General features: G+C 35.5%; 1 protein-coding gene across 5 annotated transcripts; it reads left to right on the top strand.

Moving 5' to 3' along the window:
• Positions 1–1,530: 1,530 nt before the first annotated feature.
• Positions 1,531–16,222, top strand: LOC121299344 (GA-binding protein subunit beta-1). 5 transcript variants are annotated; one of them, XM_041227049.1, is made up of 9 exons: positions 1,531–1,686; positions 4,444–4,551; positions 4,825–4,992; positions 5,787–5,981; positions 6,261–6,402; positions 7,084–7,197; positions 8,333–8,509; positions 8,913–9,040; positions 14,220–16,222. In XM_041227049.1, exons 2-9 carry the CDS (start codon positions 4,444–4,446, stop codon positions 14,370–14,372), a joined length of 1,185 nt encoding a protein of 394 aa, XP_041082983.1. In that variant the 5' UTR covers positions 1,531–1,686; the 3' UTR covers positions 14,373–16,222. The 5 variants fall into 5 exon arrangements, with proteins under 5 accessions (XP_041082983.1, XP_041082984.1, XP_041082987.1 ...); XM_041227050.1 differs by having other exon boundaries at positions 1,532–1,686; positions 8,925–9,040; XM_041227053.1 differs by lacking the exon at positions 14,220–16,222 and adding an exon at positions 10,166–10,373 and having other exon boundaries at positions 1,532–1,686.
• Positions 16,223–19,720: the final 3,498 nt, after the last annotated feature.

Here is a 19,720-nt window from a genome sequence, read left to right as displayed (position 1 = left end):
GCAGATTCAAACCGAGGCAGCTTTATTCATATCACATGCGCCGTCGCTGACGTAGTTAAATTTTAACAGGAACTTTCCAAAACCACATCATAAAGTTACTGGACTTCTGGTAATGTTTACAGACATTAAATCTTGCAGAATATCAATGATGCAAAAATAAACATTTAAATTAACTGTGAAAGGTAGTGCTGTGCAACCTAGCCCCCATTTTCTTTTTGGCTCGAACACAAAAGACAAATCATATTGGTTGGCAACGGGAAAGGTTACCAACGAAGATAATCGTTAAGATTAGAGAGAAATACCTCTATTACAAACATTAACAGCACCTATATAAATGGTCCCGACAGAACACATGTTTCTGTATCTCTTAGAAAAAGGCAAGAAACCCCAACGATTTAACAAGGGAGGATAGTGGGGCTGAGATTGAGGGTTGGGGCACAGGCCTGATATAATCCAATACATTCATTATGCTCTCTTATGTTAAGTCTCTGCATCTCATTACGGTTTTTTTTGTAGCACAACATATCAATATTTTTGCTGCATGAAATACATTTTACATTTTCTAAACGTCCATTTTGCAGTGTTGCTGACACGAGTAAGATAGTAAACCGATTTTTGACATGGAAAGTCCGACTAAACGGCTGTGCTTTATATATGAATTTGTCTGTTCGCAACAACACTCAGCCCATTCAATGACATCTCCACTGCCAGGCACGGTTGAATCAATCTAATCCACAAGAGGGTCTCTGAGCTATACATTAGGAATGTGAGTAAGCTCTCAAAATACATACGGACACAATTGCCCTTTCTATATTCAGATAGATTCAGGACAAAACTAGGATTTCAAAGCCTAATTTTGACTCTTACGCAAATTCCATAAAACCTCCTCATTCATTCAAAATAAAGGGATTTGTGGAATACTGCTAATTATATACAGCGTCTGTAATTTGTAGGCAACACATTTTCCAAATGAAGACTATCATTTGTAGTGCCTATTTTTAATTTGCTGTTTTACATGGTGCGAAACGTTTGATATCTTGATGCGTTTTCACTTATGAATTTATAATCATTCATCTTCAACTTAAAGCACCAAAATGCACTTAATGTTAATATATCACCAGGGAGCCCAAACTTCTACATCTTAAATATCAGCAATATTTTTAATTACTTCGGTATTTTTTCAAATGCTTCCAGGTTTTTACTAAGCATTTTAGATGGACCCTATGAGTAACATATTCTGGTTAAACTCCACTATGACTTCCACTGACTGACAGCTCCACGCAGCATCTCCCCTGAGGGAGGCGAACAGCGCATGCACATTCTGCGAGTTGTATTACTCCGCAGGTACACACATTGATTTAAACTTTATATATATATATATAACAAAAAAATAACTACATATTTTAGGTTGTTTCTGCTATTAAGAATGTATAACCTATTTCACAGTATTCTTAAAAAAAGATGACACCTGGTAGACAATCTTACAAATGCAAACATTGTCCAACTGAACGCAAGCGCCTGGTCGCACTGCTCGCTCTGTGCACATCCGCGGAAAATACGGGGACTTTTCTTTTGAGTAAAAAAAAATTGGGCGCCGAAGAGACGGCATTATAAGAAAATCCCCCTGTTCCCCCCACAGCTGCCTGCGACTCAAAGTATTGCGTTTCGATCGACCCTGACTGCAAGGTAAGCTTTGGGTGAACGTGTTATCAATATGTCAGGTAATAACGAATCTTTTCCAGGTCAGTGTCGGGGTATTTTGTGTGGCCCTACCGGATGTGGAAGTTGATCTCTTTGCTGGTGAAAAATAATTCAACTTCCCCCGGAACCCCGATCATCCGACCGATTTCCTGTTTATTGCATTAACTCACCGTGTTTCCGGGGTTACAGGAGTATAAGTTTTTATGTTTTGGGGCAGTATATGACCTGTGGTATTGTTTTCGTTTGGGGTGTCGGTGTTTTCTGGGGGATAGGAGGGGTTAGTGTTATCAAAGAAAATGGAGGCCTGCGCTGTGAGGTGGCCAGAGGAGCAATGGCCTGATTCAAATTTATTATCGGGGCTCCCATTGGCATGCTCTGGGGAAGAAACTACGATCAGACCCCGAAAGTGCTATTCTCACTATGCTTGTGGAAATGAAAAAGCAAAACAAGCATAATAATTATAATATAGAAGCGCGTCATTTATGAATATGGGGGTGCTGTTTCACAGCCCAACCCTGCACGACCTGTTTTCTTTATCGGTTCTGTCTGTACGGCATGGAAGTTTGAATCTGAGATTGGAAATTCAATTGCCACCAATAAACACACGAAGTACAACAAGCAGTTTTGTTTATAAAAGCGTAAAAAATAAGTCCTAGCGTGGTGAAGGCCATGGGCCTTCGCTTTGTTTACACATCACGAATTGCAGTTTCTTTGTGTCCATAAACTGAGTGAGGCGAAGTGGAATTTATTATTGATAATTATAGGCCTTGATTTGAACCCCCACATATCCAACATTTTCTTCAAAAGAGTAATGCACCCATCTCTCCGAACGGGCTTCATATAAAGGTTTTCCCTCAGAATTGCCAAGCATAATCTTATATACGGCAGTCTTTAGTTGTAATATATACAAATTAAGTACGTACATAACAGTTTCAGTTTTTTTTTATTTTTTATTAATTAAGATCAGACACTTTGTTATTTCCAATATATCCCTCCACAAAGCAAAAGGAGTAATGCAATTATACCACAAGTTCACAACCAATACAGGGATTTATACTAGTGTTCCCCCTGACAACTCTTTAATAATCAAGCAGGGTGTAGGTCTGATACATTTTAGTATTTACTGAAGGTGATTATTACAGCCGTAGTGTCCCGTAACAAAACCATAATAATTCTACCACTAAAGTTCTGTTTAGTTGGCTGCTGAATTCTTTCAAGGTTTAGCTTTTGATTAATTCTTTAGGTAGAAAAAGAGGTCACTTTAGCTGAAATTTTAGGGCATATGCTTCCCCCTTCTTAAAACCTTATGGTAGTTACTTTTTATTTTTTTATTTAAATACGAACAGGCATTATTTATCCTGCTACTACTCGCAGAACAATAATAGGTTATAAATGGCATATGAGATCTCTAAAGAGTTTATTATAGCACAGGAGGCAAAACAACAATAAACAAAGAACTGCCTCTATTCTTACCAAAGATTCCCAAATGCTGATTTTGCAGAATACACCCATTTTCATAGTGTTATAGTTTATAAGGTCAATATTGTTATACAAATTACCGTAGGATCACTAAATTAATAGATTAAGTGTCTTATGATGAATAATAACTAACAATGCACAAACATAAAAGTATTTTGGATTAAATTATTGGCAGTTCATGTATTTTCAGTAGTCCTAACCCCCTGTATGAGATTCTTGTTCTGTTCCTCATGGACACCTACTGGTGAAATACATTTACTGCTTGAATGTTCAAATTGCAATCTTCATTATAAAGATATTATTTTACTGACACTGACATGAATCAAATATTTAGTTCTCACACAAAGTGGCCTTATGTTGGATTATTTTAACATAAAACAGACTGTTACATTTATACAGGATTGTGTCTGTTATAAAAACAATTGGTCATAATTGGAAATTATGCTGCAAAGAAGAAAAAAAGACTCTTAGAAAATGCTGTTTTTAGTGTTCCTAAATGTTTGTGGTTCTTGGATCGGGCCATCTTTAAATAATTGAAACAAAGACAAAGGAATCATTAAATCCACATACAGATTTCATTTACAAGATTAGTCCACATGTGGGTGCTGTTTTATCTAAATCTGTAGAATCTGGATGTATTTTGATCAAACTAGGCTTCATTTCTTAAATATTAAATATTTGACTTATTTGGTTGTATTTTAAAAATGATTTATTGCATAGATGTTTGGAAGACTTTTGCATACATGCATTTTGTATATGAAATGCATACACAAAAGAAAAAGAGAAAGCGTGCTTGATTAATCCATGTAGAACAGCCAGTTAACAGTAGCAGGAGCATGCTGGTCTAGAAAGTATTTTTTACTGTAAGTCTGTGTAATGTAATGCATAAACCCTGTCTAAACATATCAGTCCAGCAAAAGAAGGTTGTCTTTAAATAAACAGAGGGATAATACAATACATCAGAAAGATTTAGAGAATGTGTTTAAACTGTTCTCATAAATTGTAGAAGATTTTTCAATTAATCCAACTTACATAATCGTAAATTAAAAATCGTTTTGTACATTATTTTAGATAGACATTTGTTCACCGTTTCTTAGCCCTATAGTAAAGAATGACCCTAAAGTGAAAGCTATTAATATGGAATAATGTAGAAAACTAACACCAAGAAAACTTGATTATAAAACGCTACTGCTTTAAATGCTGTTAAGCCTCAGGATGGTTTGTCCCAAAAGGTACTATATAATGTAACTGCTGCTGTTGTAGATGTCCTTGGTGGATTTAGGCAAGAAGCTTCTAGAGGCAGCACGAGCCGGACAGGATGATGAGGTCCGTATCCTAATGGCTAATGGAGCCCCGTTCACAACAGACTGGGTAAGTGCATCTTATGTCTTATAAACTGTACAGTAGCTGTTAGTGGGTAATGTAAAACTAGCTTTTCTCCTTTTAAAAAGAAAGTATATTTTACTTGTGTTCATTAAAGGCTGCTGTTTTCTATGGATTTAAAAAATAGTGCATGATTTAGCTTGACAGCAAATAATATTTAGTAAAATGTAACTATAAAACTGTTGAAGAGCACACTGCACCTCATTGTAAAATATGATGTGGCTTAGAAATCTATTCATTTTCCTTTGTTTTACTTGGCAGCTTGGAACGTCTCCCTTACATCTATCAGCACAATATGGGCATTACTCAACCACAGAAGTACTGTTAAGAGCAGGCGTGAGCCGGGATGCCAGGACTAAGGTGGACAGAACCCCTTTACACATGGCGGCTGCAGAAGGCCATGCCCGGATAGTTGAGGTGCTACTAAAGGTAAAATGTCATGTCTGTATGCATAGGTTTTTTTGTTTTTTTTTTGTTTTTCTGAACGACAGCATTTGACAATCTAGGAATTGCAATGGTTATGGTAGGGGTCATATTCCTGTTGGTGTACAGATTGGTTTTGTTAAACCAAATTGTTGGCATGATTCAGAATGGTTCTAAACTGACCTGGTGGAAATGGTCGTAAACAATTGCATTTTTAACATGCAAATGCATGCACTTTTATTATGTGCCGCCATGTAGGCCTACTGCACAGTTTTCAGAAGTATTTATTTTATTTTTCAAATTCTTCTTATAAATAAAAACAAAAATGTCTGTTTTGTTATTCCCAGAGCTTTTGTATTGTGTCTTTTCCCTGCATATACAGTAACAGCTGCATAATACCCTGGGTTAAAGCTTTAAGCATTGTGGAATCACTATGTTCTTTTAACATTTTTTTAAATATTATTGAATTGTCTGTTGATAATTTTGAAGTACAGTGCAGTGTATGAACTAAAATTCCACAATTAGAAATAGCATTAAATAAAAGCAGTAATTAAAAGCTCTTACACAAAGTTGGCTTGGCATGCTGCAGAAGAGCTTTGATGTTGTAATTTTGTGCAGCACTTGTCCTTTAGAGTGCTGTAATGGCAGGGTGATAACACTGAAATAGTGGATTCCTACCAAAAAGGTATGCCCCATAATATACTTTCATCATCCATGGCTCTGTTCCATTTGTAGGCTTGCAGAATTCAAAGAAAACAATGCTTATATTGATGTGCCCTGTGTCACACATTTATTTCTAGCACGGAGCTGACGTCAATGCAAAAGACATGCTGAAGATGACTGCCCTTCATTGGGCAACAGAACATGGTTACCAGGAAGTAGTGGACCTTTTAATAAAATACGGGGCTGATGTTCATGTTCAGAGCAAATTTTGCAAAAATGCGCTGGACATAGCAATTGATAATGCAAATGAAGAACTTGCAGAAATACTTCAGGTAAAATTATCAACAAAGAATACTGCATCTATGTAATTACATTAGTTGTATTATTAAATATATATCATTGTTCTTTTTTAATTAGCATATTAAAAGTACACAGCACAAAACTTTATATATATAGAAGCCTTGTAGAATATGCCTAGAATGAACTTTTGTGATGGGTTCTTGTTGATTCCCCATGGTTATATTGGCAGTTGTGCTGTCTGTGTTTTGATTTTGTCTTTAGTAGTGAAAAGCTGATTTATTTCATTGATGTTTGTTTTTCTTGCTTTGCAGGTGTCAATGCAAAACCAAATAAATACAAACCCAGAAAGCCCAGATACAGTAACAATACACACAGCAACACCCCAGTTTATAATTGGTCCAGGTGGGGTAGTGAACCTGACAGGCTTGGTTTCAGCAGCTAACTCCTCAAAAGGTATTATACAGTATTTCTTAAAGGAGATGCCGCAGTCAAACCTAATTAAAAAGCTGCCTATGTTCCTGTTATGTGTATTCGGCTCAGTAGATTGGAAAGAGTGCTAATACAACTATATTTTTTTTAATGTGGTAAGTGTGGTAAATATACTGTAGCCATATGTGGTAGTTATTAACCCCCGTCAGAAATGCATAACCCCAGTGCTATTAAACGTGGGAAGGACATTCTTTAACACAACTTTATTAATAGTATGAGGATCGGGAAGTATATGAAAGGATCTATATGTTACCCTGGCATTTTTAAATATCTCTAGAGTTATCCAATGGTGATGAAACTTGGGAAAAGACATTCTTTAGCACAAGTTATTGAGAGTGGTGCAAGTCCATCCGTCTGTCTGTGTGAACAACAGTACGTGTCACACTTTATTTGTATGTTTACATACTGTGGATGTAGGTCATGGTGATCTACACGCCGTAATTGTTTTTTTCTTCAGCTATAGATAGTGTCGGCTATTAAACAGCATAATGCAATTTTACATTATAGTCACTTCTGTTAGTTTTTGGAGAGAAAGTTACAAAGGATTTTTAGAGTTCTGCAATATTGAGTAATGTTTAGTAAGTTCATTAAAAAAAAAAGGGTTGTTTATAGAATGTGGCTAATTTGTATCAAATCTCTTCTTAGATGAAGCAGGTGTGTCCACAGTTCAATTTGGCAACTCATCAACTTCAGTATTAGCTACATTAGCAGCTTTAGCAGAAGCATCTGCACCCTTATCCAATTCAACAGAAACTCCAGGTACGATCCATTCTAGTTGTTTAGCATTCGTTAAAGACGGGTCCTGATGTTTATGTGAACGACGGGCTGAGAGGCAAGATATTGATATATGTTAGTGAGCAAGATATTGATCTGTGTTAGCGAAGTAGTTTAGTTACCCGTTCAACAGCATGCGCTATCCGTTACTCTTTCGTTGAAGGGCATGTCTAATGTATCAGTATGGCTTGTATAGGACTGTATTACACTAGAATCAGATGAAGGCATGTTAGCATGCTGCTGTGTTTAGTAATAAGCTACACCAGGACTTTGAAATAATGCATTAAAGTGAATGCTGATCAATGTTGCTGGAACGCAGGCGATGTAACTTTGTTTTACGGCTCTAGTAGGGAGATAAGCAGCAACTGCTCCATTCTTTATTTTTTTTTTTTTTTAATTGCTTATATTGTATTGAATAACTATTGACCTTTTTATTATTGCTTTGAAGAAACTTACAACTGCAATCAATTTTGAGTGGAGTGGCCATTTAAATATAATTTTGTTTTATAAGATGAAAGCCAGCTCATGTCTGATCTTCAAGTCAACAGGGTGTATGAAACCACTTCCAGTAGGGATTCTTGTCTTTTCAAAGCAAAATCCAAGGCAATTACAGCAAATGGATGTTTTTTTTTGTTTTTTATCAACTCTGTAGCCTTTGAGCCTCTGCATCTTTTCTTTTAATACATTCTTGTTTATGTGGAATAGTCTTTCAAGTAATTTTAAAACATGACTCGCAGAGTTATAAAACAGTTCTTGGTGATATTTAAAATCTTATATTGAAACATGGCCTTGACAATTGAAGGGGGTGTCTTCAAAAACTTCTTATAAGCCAAGAAAGTCACTTGCAGTTGGGGTTAAAACTGAAATGAAGAAAACCACATGGTATTGCTCACATAAAATGTAATAAGATTTGTCATGACTATTCCCTTTTTACCCTACAGCACAGTCTTCAGTTGGATTTTCTGCAATACTACTTTGTGCAACATACATTTACTGCACATTTTATTATTGACAACCATGACTGCTTTGAAGTGAACAATGTAATACAAAATTAAATGACCATTCACAAAGAGCAGTTATCAATGTAACTTGAATGATTTATTTGTTTTTCATCATTCAGTAGTTGCAACAGAAGAAGTCGTAACTGCTGACTCAGTGGAGGGTGCCATTCAACAAGTTGTCAGCTCTGGAGGACAGCAAGTAATCACGATCGTCACAGATGGCATTCAGCTAGGCAATTTACAGACAGGTGGGATGGGCCAGCCCATTATTGTGACAATGCCAGACGGTCAACAAGGTAAATCTATTGTTATGATACATGTAAGATGAAAGTGGTGTCTGTCGTCGATTTTCAAGTTTTTGATAATGCATATGATTTTAGACATGAGAATTGCTAAAAAGAAGAGTTGACATACAAGTAGACTTGACGTCTGATTTTATAACTACTTTTGTGCTAATGCATATCTTATGATTGAGTTCTATGGATGGACAGTACTATTGTAACCTGTTCTACGATGGCAATTATGCTTCTTGACAGCTGCTCATTCAAAATCTTGTAAATCCCTGTACTCATTTCAGGGATAATTGGCGTAATAGAACAAATTATTTGGTTAGCAAAAACAGGTTGATTATAGTACTAAACATTGTATCTGTGCCTCCATTATAAGAAGAAAACTAGCCTGGTACGAACTAACGTATAGCATGTTTCTCAGTCTTAACAGTCCCTGCCACAGACATTGCAGAAGAGACTGTAATCAGTGAGGAGCCATCAGTTAAAAGGCCGCGCATAGAAATCATTGAAAATCATTCCGAAACCACAGAAATTGAGGTAAGAACAGTTGAACTTCTGCACTAACTGTATGAACAGCATACCCCCTGCAGTTGGTTTTCAGCACAGTGTTAAGGGGGAGCTGGCGATCTGACTTTTAAATGAAGGCAGTCCTGGTGATTTTTGAAATTCTTAAAAAAAATGTTTATGGAACGTGTTCTGTTGCAAATTACCCAAAATCTCCAACCAATTGTGATTACAGGAAGTAAAATAAATAAATAAATAAAAACTACTATATTTCTGTGATACGCAGCAGACAAGAATGGAAGTAATCAGTAATATGTACACTAGAGTTTAATGTAACGCTTTAAGGCTGACATGTTCTTTTAGACTGCTGTTCTATATAATAAGTACTCTCTAACCATACCATTTGTGTCTTGTGTCCTGCAACTTGCTCACTTTCATTATCACCCCTCTTTTGCTCCTTTCTGCAGCAAGCATTTGACTGTGCTTCACCCTACATAACAGTGTTATGGACAGTTTATTTATTTATACATAAATACATGATATGTGTTGTGACTAATATACATTACAACAGCTGAGTTTCAAATTCAGGAATTATTCTGGACCTATGATTCTATGGGACAGGCACTCCAGGGAAGGTTGGTTGTTTCAATAATTCAGGAACATTGTGTGGCAATAAATGAGTGATCCAGGCTCTGTGTTTTTCTAAATTCAAGAACAAACACCTCAAGGTTAGTAGCTATTGGACATACTGACTTGGAAACATGTGTGTTTTGGTATTTTGGACAGTTGCAGAAAGATATATTTAGACGTGATTTGTTTCAATTGCACCTACAGTACATACAAAGGAAACCCCACTCCTCGTCACACTAAAATGAGTCAAATTATGGTGGATCTAGATTAAATGCATGCATTTACTAATCTGCTGTGTGAACTTGCTTAACCTAGATTTTGCTGTGTTTTTACTTACCTGTGTGTGCATACTTCAAAGTGCCAACAGCAGTCTAGAACTCCAGCTTGAAACCCTATATGCGCAAACTGATAGTTATTCAATAAAGTGTAATTTAGAAAAACAGAACATTACACAAAGAGATAATAAGTTGAGCCGTAGAGACGTAGGTCTGTGGGTTGTAACTTTAATTGATCGTCTTGTCATTTTAGGTTCAATGTGCACACCCAAGGTAATCTAGTGGAGACAGTGCTTGAATTAGAGGAGGAAAGACATAACTAGAAGAATGGAGATTAAAAAAGGACAAGATATACTACAGGATGCATGACAGAAGAGAGTGCCAGGCAAATGTGAAACAGACTATTCCTATAGAGAACTTGTATGCAACTTGTGTGTGTGTGTATATATATGTGTGTATATATATATATATATATATATATATATATATATATATATATATATATATATATATATATATACACACATACACACACATGCAGTGCCTATAGAAAGTCTACACCTCCTTTCAAAATGTTCACCTTTTGTTGCCTTATAGCCTGGAATTATAATGCATTAAAATATTTTTTTTTCATGTATTTACACATCCTACCCCCACAACTTCCAAGTGAAAAAAAACTATTCTAGAAATGTGTAGAAAATTAATTAAAAATAAAAACTGAAATAGCTTGGTTGGATAAGTGTCCACCCCCCTTGTAATAGCAATTCTAAATTGGCTCAGGTTAAAACAATTGCCTTCAAAAACACACACCAAGTTAAGTGGCCTCCACCTGTATTAAATTGTAGTGATTCACATGATTTCAGGATAAATTCAGCAGTTCCTGTAGGTTCCCTCTGCTAGGTAGTGCATTATCAAAGCAAAGACTCAACCATGAGCATCACAGCACTTTCAAAAGAACTCCGGGACAAAATTGTTGAAAGGCACATATCAGGGGATGCATATAAAAAAAAAAAATCAAAAGCCTTGAATATCCCTTGGAGCATGGTCAGACTATTATTAAGAAGTGGAAGGTGTAGGGCACCACCAAGACATTGCCTAGATCAGGCCGTCCCTCCAAACTGGATGACCGAGCAAGAAAGAGACTGATCAGAAGAGGCTACCAAGAGGCCAATGGCAACTTTGCAAGAGCTACAGGCTTTTATGTTTAAGAATGGTCAAAGTGTGCATGTGACAACAATATCCCAAGCACTCCACAAATCTGGCCTGTATGGTAGGGTGGCAAGAAGGAAGCCATTACTCAAGAAAGCCCACCTTGAATCCCGTTTTGAAGTATGCAAAAAAACACTCGGGAGATTCTGAAGCCATGTGGCAAAAAGTTTTGTGGTCTGACGAAACTAAAATGGAACTTTTTGGCCTAAATGCAAAGCGTTATGTTTGGTGCAAACCCAACACCGCAGATCACCTAAAGAACACCATCCCTACTGTGAAGCTTGGTGGTGGCAGCATCATGTTATGGGGAGGTTTCTCATCGGTAGGGACTGGGGCACTCAGGATAGAAGGGAAAATGAATGGAGCAAAGTACAGAGAAGTCCTTGAGGAAAACCTGCTGCCCTCTGCAAGAAAGCTGAAACTGGGAGTTCACCTTTCAGCATGACAATGACCCAAAGCACACAGCAAAAGCTACACTGGAGTGGCTAAGGAATAAAAAGGTAAATGTCCTTGAGTGGCCCAGTCAGAGCCCCAATCTAAATTCAATGGAAATTTTGTGGCATGACTTGAAGATTGCTGTCCATCAGTGCTCCCCAAGGAACTTGACAGAGCTTGAACAGTTTTGTAAAGAAGAATGGTTAAATATTGCCAAATCTAAATGTGCAAAGTTAGTTGAAACCTATCCCAACAGACTCACAGCTGTAATTGCTGCCAAAGGTTCTTAAACCAAGTATTAACTTGGGGGTGGAGGCTTATCCAATTATGATCTTTCAGTTTTGTATTTTTTAATGTATAATTTTTTTCTCAATAAAAAACATTTTCCCCTTAACAGTGTGGAGTATGGTGTGTAAATAAGTGGGGAAAAAAATCCTCATTTAAATGCATGAAACTCGAGGCATTGACACAACAAAATGTGAAAAAAGTTAAAGGGGGTGTAGACTTTCTATAGGCGGTGTGTGTGTGTGTGTGTGTGTGTGTGTGTGTGTGTGTATATATATATATATATATATATATATATATATATATATGATATATATATATTAAAAAAATGAAAAAATTTTTTTAATACCTTTTTTTACTTTTTTTTTAAATTTAAGAAATAACCTTAAAGCAATTATATTGGATTATATTTAAGTAATGGCAATACAAAACACTTTTCATAACATTTATGTAATGTTTGCAATAAAATACACTTCCTGAATATGTTTGATTTATTTATTTATTTGATTTGATAAATATATATATTTTTTGATGCAGATAAATATAAATTATTGGAAAACAAATTAAATGTCATCTTCTATCCTGATGTAAAAGCTCTAACTAAAGAAAACTGTCGTGTCAACTGCAAACCAAATACATAAAACAAACAAACAAACAAAAAAACACTTTATAGGCATTGCAAATGGGCCCAGATACCTATTATAGATTTAAAAAGTGAAATAACTATCTAAGTAAATAAGATTATAAGCATTGTCCAACAAAACAAAGGGACCAGCTAGCTGTTGGTTGGAACATTTTATATTTATTTATGCACTGTTCTTTGATTTCATGATATAGAGAATTGTTTTGTGGAATCCGTGGTACATATTTTATTTTGTTTAGGAACACGTTGGCTATTTATTTATTTATTTTTAATATGCAGCAGTAAACCAAGGCCTATCCATGCATAAAAAGTGTTAGCTGACAGAAAAGTACAATAGATGTTTTTCAGACATGTACTTGGTGATAATAATGGCCTGTTTTATTTGTAATTCCAACTACGATATAAAACAGCCCTGTATTTCAACTAATGAGTAAACTTAGAAATAGACCATAATTAGTTGTGGTGATGAATGGGTGTTTAAACTAGTAAAGTTTTTTTTTTTTTTTTTTTTTTTTTAATTTTAAGTTTCTCACATTTTTCTCATTGTAGTTCTTGTAAAAATGTGATACTGTAGAGCCTTTGCCCTTTTCTTTGGTATTCTACTATGGGGTTGGGGGGGTGACTTAATTTCTAAAGTAGAAAAAAATGCTGTGTGTTTATTACAACCATAATAACCCCTTTTAAAGTATGCAATGCTGTATAACAATCACCTGGTCAAGGGAAAATTACTAATATGTCCCCAAACAAAATACCTGCTAAGAAAAACAAGTATGTTCACAGAAGAAAAATATTTTTATTTAGGCAATATAAGCATTAAATGTTAAAAAAAAAGATACTAAAGCCTTATAATTGCAATTGTTTTTTCTTTCTATGTTAGATCAAAGGGAACTAGACACATCACTATACACATACTTAATCAACAGATTTTCATGAATCTGTTAATGTAAGAAGGATCTATAACTGTTTTAATTCCAATGTTTGATTTTTAATTGTGAAATTGTAGAGAAAAATTAGGTGTCTATTTAATTGCTCTAAACCTGTTCAAAGTACTGCCAATGCTGTAATTACAATTTGTCACCTGGTCAAGGGAAAATTACTAATATGTCCCCAAACAAAATACCTGCTAAGAAAAACAAGTATGTTCACAGAAGAAAAATATTTTTATTTAGGCAATATAAGCATTAAATGTTAAAAAAAAAGATACTAAAGCCTTATAATTGCAATTGTTTTTTCTTTCTATGTTAGATCAAAGGGAACTAGACACATCACTATACACATACTTAATCAACAGATTTTCATGAATCTGTTAATGTAAGAAGGATCTATAACTGTTTTAATTCCAATGTTTGATTTTTAATTGTGAAATTGTAGAGAAAAATTAGGTGTCTATTTAATTGCTCTAAACAGTGGCTGTTCAAAATACTGCCACTGAGATAATTACAATTTGTGCACTAAGGCAATACAAATCAGACCTCTAACAATTCATGCGTGTCTGTCTTGTTCATTTATATCTGTAAGCCCCAGGGAAAGCCCTATTTAGATCTACCACTGTTCAGATGAACTGAATGGACCTCGTTTTCAAAGCCTGAGTTATTTTTAAGTATTTATTTTCCTGAAGTTTTTTCACAAAACTGTATTTTCTATCTCTTGAGTTAGAGTACTCCTGAATAGACCTGTTTTTAGGGGTAAAATGAGACATTTCATGTGAGGATTTTACTTTCATCATTGCCTACAGGAGAAAGAAACTTTGCAGAAGCAGTTGGAAGAGGCTAATCGCGAGGCTCAGAAATACCGCCAGCAGCTGCAAAAGAAAGAACAGGAAGCCGAGGCCTACAGGCAGAAGCTGGAGGCCATCACTCGCCACCAAAGTAATAAAAAAGCTGTATGAGTGGAGACAAGTCCAACACAGGACTGAACTGAGAAGGTTACACTTGATGTCAAGTGAACCGCTGTATAGATGAATAGGTTCGAGGTTGTATGTAAAGAAGGACATTTGGATGTTAAGTCCATGATACACTTTTATCACGAAGTACAATAATCTGTAAAGCAAATTATTTTTGTCACTAAAAGGACAAGACCAGTGTGCTGGATCATGCAGTTGTATTCGTGGTAACCATTAGGAAGTACATTCTTTTATAGGCAGTTGAATAACACATGGATGATTTCTCAATTATACAAATTACTTCCTGCTTCCTCCCACAATTAAACTGTGGTTCATTACAGGTTCAGTGTTTTCTTAACAATATTAAAATTTAAAAAAAATGTTGCACTACTTTGAAACCCAGTAAACTAGATTGCTGGTTTACATTTTGTCAAAATAGCTAAACCCTCACTTTACAAATATAGCAGACTAATCCTGAAGAGTCACATTTTACTTTTGGGGAGTCATTCATGCGATCCAGGGTACACTGGATTGACCCGTTTTATAGTGAACTCTCAAAATCCCAATGGCTTTCACTTCTGGAAATTTTCGATTCCCAAATGCATTTGGTCTACAGTACTTTATCACAAACTGGAAGCTATTGAAACTTGTGTCAGTCTGAACTCAATCACAACATAGACATCATTGCTTTTACTCATCTGAAGTATCCCCAAAACTTTGAGGCTTGTTGAAATTGTAATTAAACCCTATATGGTTTGAAAATTGAGGAACAAAAGCTTTAAAAAAATGGTGGAATTCTATTTACAAACAGTATCACCTTAAAGGGGAAGTAGTTTAACCACAATAAACATTTTTAACCCTTTCCTTTCACAAATGCTAAATTCAAAACTAAAAATACCAAGACAGTAAACTGACTACAAATTCCATGCTGTTGTATCCCCCAATCCCATTTAGGTTTGTATAGTGGTGGTTGGTTTGGAGCTGTATATTTAAAACCTTTAGCATGTTACATCTCCCTGGAAAAGTTAGAACATTTTTCTTCTGTTTAAACTTAAGTATATCTTCAAGAAACATCAGTTTGATCTTGTGTTTTCTTTTTTAATTATAATATTGCTATATTCTCCCTGTAAACAATTAAAGCACACCACAGACCACTGTTATTGATTTGTAAAAAAAATTACATTTCCGTCAAATTAAGCGTCTTTGTCGTGATGGCTTCACTGCGTTTTAAAATGTAAGACTCAGTTGGAAAAATACTTATTTTAATGGTTTGCCAAAAATAAACTTAGTTATAAAATTAGAGAAATATTTTGTCTTTGTCGATGTCTTCATTGACAGATAAGTTTTGCTGTTATGTAACTATGTTACCTTTTAGTACCAGTAGTTCTGTTAAGAATGAATGCAATGCTTACAGCTGTACAGCTATAAGGGATTTCTCTCATGTTCATTTTTCATCTGAACAGCTATATTCCTATCACGAAGGCATTATGATTTCTTAATGCAATCCGCTGTCTTTCTGTGTTTGTCTATGTCTGTTTGTCTATGTGTGAATTCAGATGTTTGGTGAATCTGGTTTCAGTGACACAAGCTATACGCCACCTTTTAAATGATCCATCTAATATTGTTAAATATTGACCATTCACAATGCAGACACGGCAGTTAGACTTCATCCTTTCGTGTTTGTTAGTTGTTCTGGCAACTTTTTTTTTTTTTTTATTATGTATACTGTATTTTTTTTTTTTTTTCTTGAACATATGACTCGCAAAATACCAGTCATTTACAGGTGTTTGTTATGGATCATGATACAGTGTAAATATATTTGCTTTGTCTTTTCTATTTTACAATTAAACACATTTCCCTGGAAGCATTCCTTTATTTATACTATTAAATGCAAAACTAAATTCTAAATGCTGAAGGAAAACTGAAGTGAAATGTAGGGGTTGATGCCATGTATACTTTTACAGCAAAGATTGATTGAAATGATCCGGGTGGATTCTCTGCTGATTAATGTGGCTCATCCCTTCAAATCAACCATAAATCAAGTAGATACATGCGTCCCCAAAATGCCTTCATATAATTAGAGACAATCGAGGCTGTCTTCATACCTAATTCAATGTTAGAAGACATGGAAGGATCGGACTGTAAAATATATAATATATAATATATATCTATATATTATATATAGATATATATATATATATATATATATATATATATTATATACTCTCTCTCATTTCCTTTGCTCTAATTAGACGAGATTATGTTGTGTTAATAAATGACCATTTAATATATATACTATGTTATAATAGTAGAAAACACTAGTGGAGGCTTTGAGTAAATTGTTGATGCTCATATATATATATATATATATATATATATATATATATATACACACACACACACACACACACACACAGTGCCTTGCAAAAGTATTCAGACCCCTGACCAATTCTCGCATATTACCGAATTACAAATGGTACATTGAAATTTTGTTCTGTTTGATATTTTATTTTTAAACACTGAAAGTCAATCAATTATTGTAAGGTGACATTGGTTTTATGTTGGGAAATATTTTTAAGAAAAAAAACTGAAATATCTTGCTTGCATAAGGATTCAACCCCTGTGCTGTGGAAGCTCCCAGTTTGCACCGATGAAAGAAATTGCCCTAACGAGGACACAATTACCTTACCATTGGCCTCCACCTGTGAACCATTAAAGTTGCTGTTACATTTTCTGGATAAAAACCCAGCTGTTGAAGGATCATTGGTAAGGCTGTGAATCTGAAGGAAAATGAAGACCAAAGAGCATTCTACAGAAGTTATAGATAAAGTAATACAAATGCATAGATTAGGTAAAGGGTACAAAATAATATCCAACTGTTTGGATATCCCAGTGAGCACAGTTGAATCAATAATCAGGAAGTGGAAGCTGCATCACACCACCCAGGCACTGCCAAGAAAAGGCCGTCCCTCAAAACTCGGCGCCCAGACAAGAAGGAGACTTGTGAGAGAAGCCACAGAGAGGCCAACAATCACTTTGAAGGAGATACACAGTGGCTGGGAGTGGAGTAATGGTGCACCAGTCAACCATATCAAGAGCTCTGCATAACACTGGCCTGCATGAGAGGGTGGCAAGAAAGAAGCCGATACTCAAAAAGTACCATCTGAAAGCGTATCTGGAGTTTGCCAGAAAGCATGAGAGTGACCCATCTGCGATGTGGGAAAAGGTTTTGTGGTCAGATGAGACAAAGATAGAGCTTTTTGGCCAAAACTCGAAGCGCTATGTGTGGCGCAAACCTAACACTGCCCATGCCTCAAGACACACCATCCCTACAGTGAAGTATGGTGGTGGCAGCATCATGCTGTGGGGATGCTTCTCATCAGCAGGGACTGGGCATCTTGTTACAATTGAAGGAAGAATGGATGGAGCAAAATACAGGAAAATACTGCAAGAGAATCTGCTTCAGTCCGCTAAAAAACTGAAGCTTGGGAGGAAATTCACCTTTCAGCAGGACAATGCCAAGCACAAGGCCAAAGCAACATTGGAATGGCTCAAGAACAAAAAGGTGAATGTCCTACAGAGGCCCAGTCAAAGTCCTGATCACAATCCCATTGAGAATCTGTGGCACGATTTAAAAATTGTGGTCCACAAGCGTCATCCAACCAACCCGAACAACCTAGAGCAAATCTGCCAAGAAGAATGGGCCAAAATCACTCTGACACTGTGTGCAAAGCTGGTACATACTTACCCCAAAAGACTTAAAGCTGTTATTGCGGTGAATGGTGGCTCTACCAAATATTAATGTGTGGGGGTTGAATACTTATGCAAGCAAGATATTTCAGTTTTTTATTTTTCTTAAAAATATTTCCCAACATAAAACCACTGTCACCTTACAATAATTGATTTTGAGTTTAAGTGTTTTAAAATAAAATATCGAACAGAACGAAGTTTCAATGTATCATTTGTAATTCAGTAATATGAGAAAATTGGTCAGGGGTCTGAATACTTTTGCAAGGCACTGTATATATATAATGTGTGTGTGTTCTACCTAAATTAACCATTGAAATAACAGTGTGGATTATAACAGATTAAATGTTTCCTAGCATAAAATTGGCAGGAAACTACTCAACTGCTTACATTTATTTTAACAACAAAGTTGTTTTCTGTAAATTTTTTGACAATACAGGGTATGATTTTGAGCCATTCCATCTATCACTTCCCCTCTTTTCAGTTCTGAAAATCGTTTGGTTTTTGGATTGTAATTTTTTTTTTCAATATAATGCTGTAGTTTGCTTTGGGCAGGTCTTCCTGCTATCCGTAAAATGTCCTCACCTCAGTGGAAGAGGGTTGAGAAAAGCTTGTGGAACAAAGTTAGTCAATGTGTTACTTTTACAATGTTCATGTCATCTATTGTATACAGACAACCAAATTTGTCTGCTGACTTTCAATTAGACAAGCTTAACATAGACGTTCTTCTCATTCAGTCTCAGAGTGGCTTTAGTTTTAGGTAACATCTTCTATGGTTTTAATGCCATCAGCAGGTTTAAAAGCCCTCTTCATAGTGTTCAGTACAGGATTGAAAAAATAACTGGGATCCTGTAGGACTGAATGTGAGTAGCACGCACACATTGAATCCAAACACTTCCCTGGGTCAAAAATCAAACAATTTTAAACAGTTCTACTCCATAAAGAGAAATAAGGTGTATTTTAAAAACACAAATTAGCTCATTAAATCTACAGTGCGACTTAATGAAGTTCAGATGTATTCCCAATAATGTAATTGGCGACTGTTTCCGTCATTCTTCTAGTTAAGATTCCTTACTGCAGACCTTGTTGGCAGTCCCGTTTGTTTTTATTATTCAACATTATTTTTTGGTTTTGGGGTCCCCTTCCCCTTTGAGCAAATACAATGCTTAATGGGTCAAATAAGCATTACCTGGGTGGAAATGCAGCAGTAGGAAGTTCAAGCAGTGTTTTTGCTCAAAAAAGGGTATTTAAAAAAGGGTATTTTGCTTTAAAAAAAGGACATATATTGTTTGATGCTGATATTTCAAACATAGGGTTATCAGAAATCCTAAGATCCCAAACTGAAACAATGTCCTTTTCAAAAATAAAATACGTTATAATAAAACATTTGTCATTTATTCTCCTGTGGCGGAATACGAAAATGTCACAGAGGAAATTTGCATTGATCATACCGGTTATAAAAACAAAACATGTTTGGTTGTGGACAGATACAATACTAACAACAGAAGTGCGTAACAAATTGCGTCTGTTGCAGCTTTACTATTTTTACATAAAATAAAATAACGCGCAAAAGGCTATTATCATAGTGTAGAGGCCATGTGTAGGTT

The sequence above is a fragment of the Polyodon spathula genome, chromosome 24, assembly GCF_017654505.1.
Source record: "Polyodon spathula isolate WHYD16114869_AA chromosome 24, ASM1765450v1, whole genome shotgun sequence".
NCBI lineage: Eukaryota > Metazoa > Chordata > Actinopteri > Acipenseriformes > Polyodontidae > Polyodon > Polyodon spathula.
This window is presented reverse-complemented; position numbering and strand designations above follow the sequence as displayed.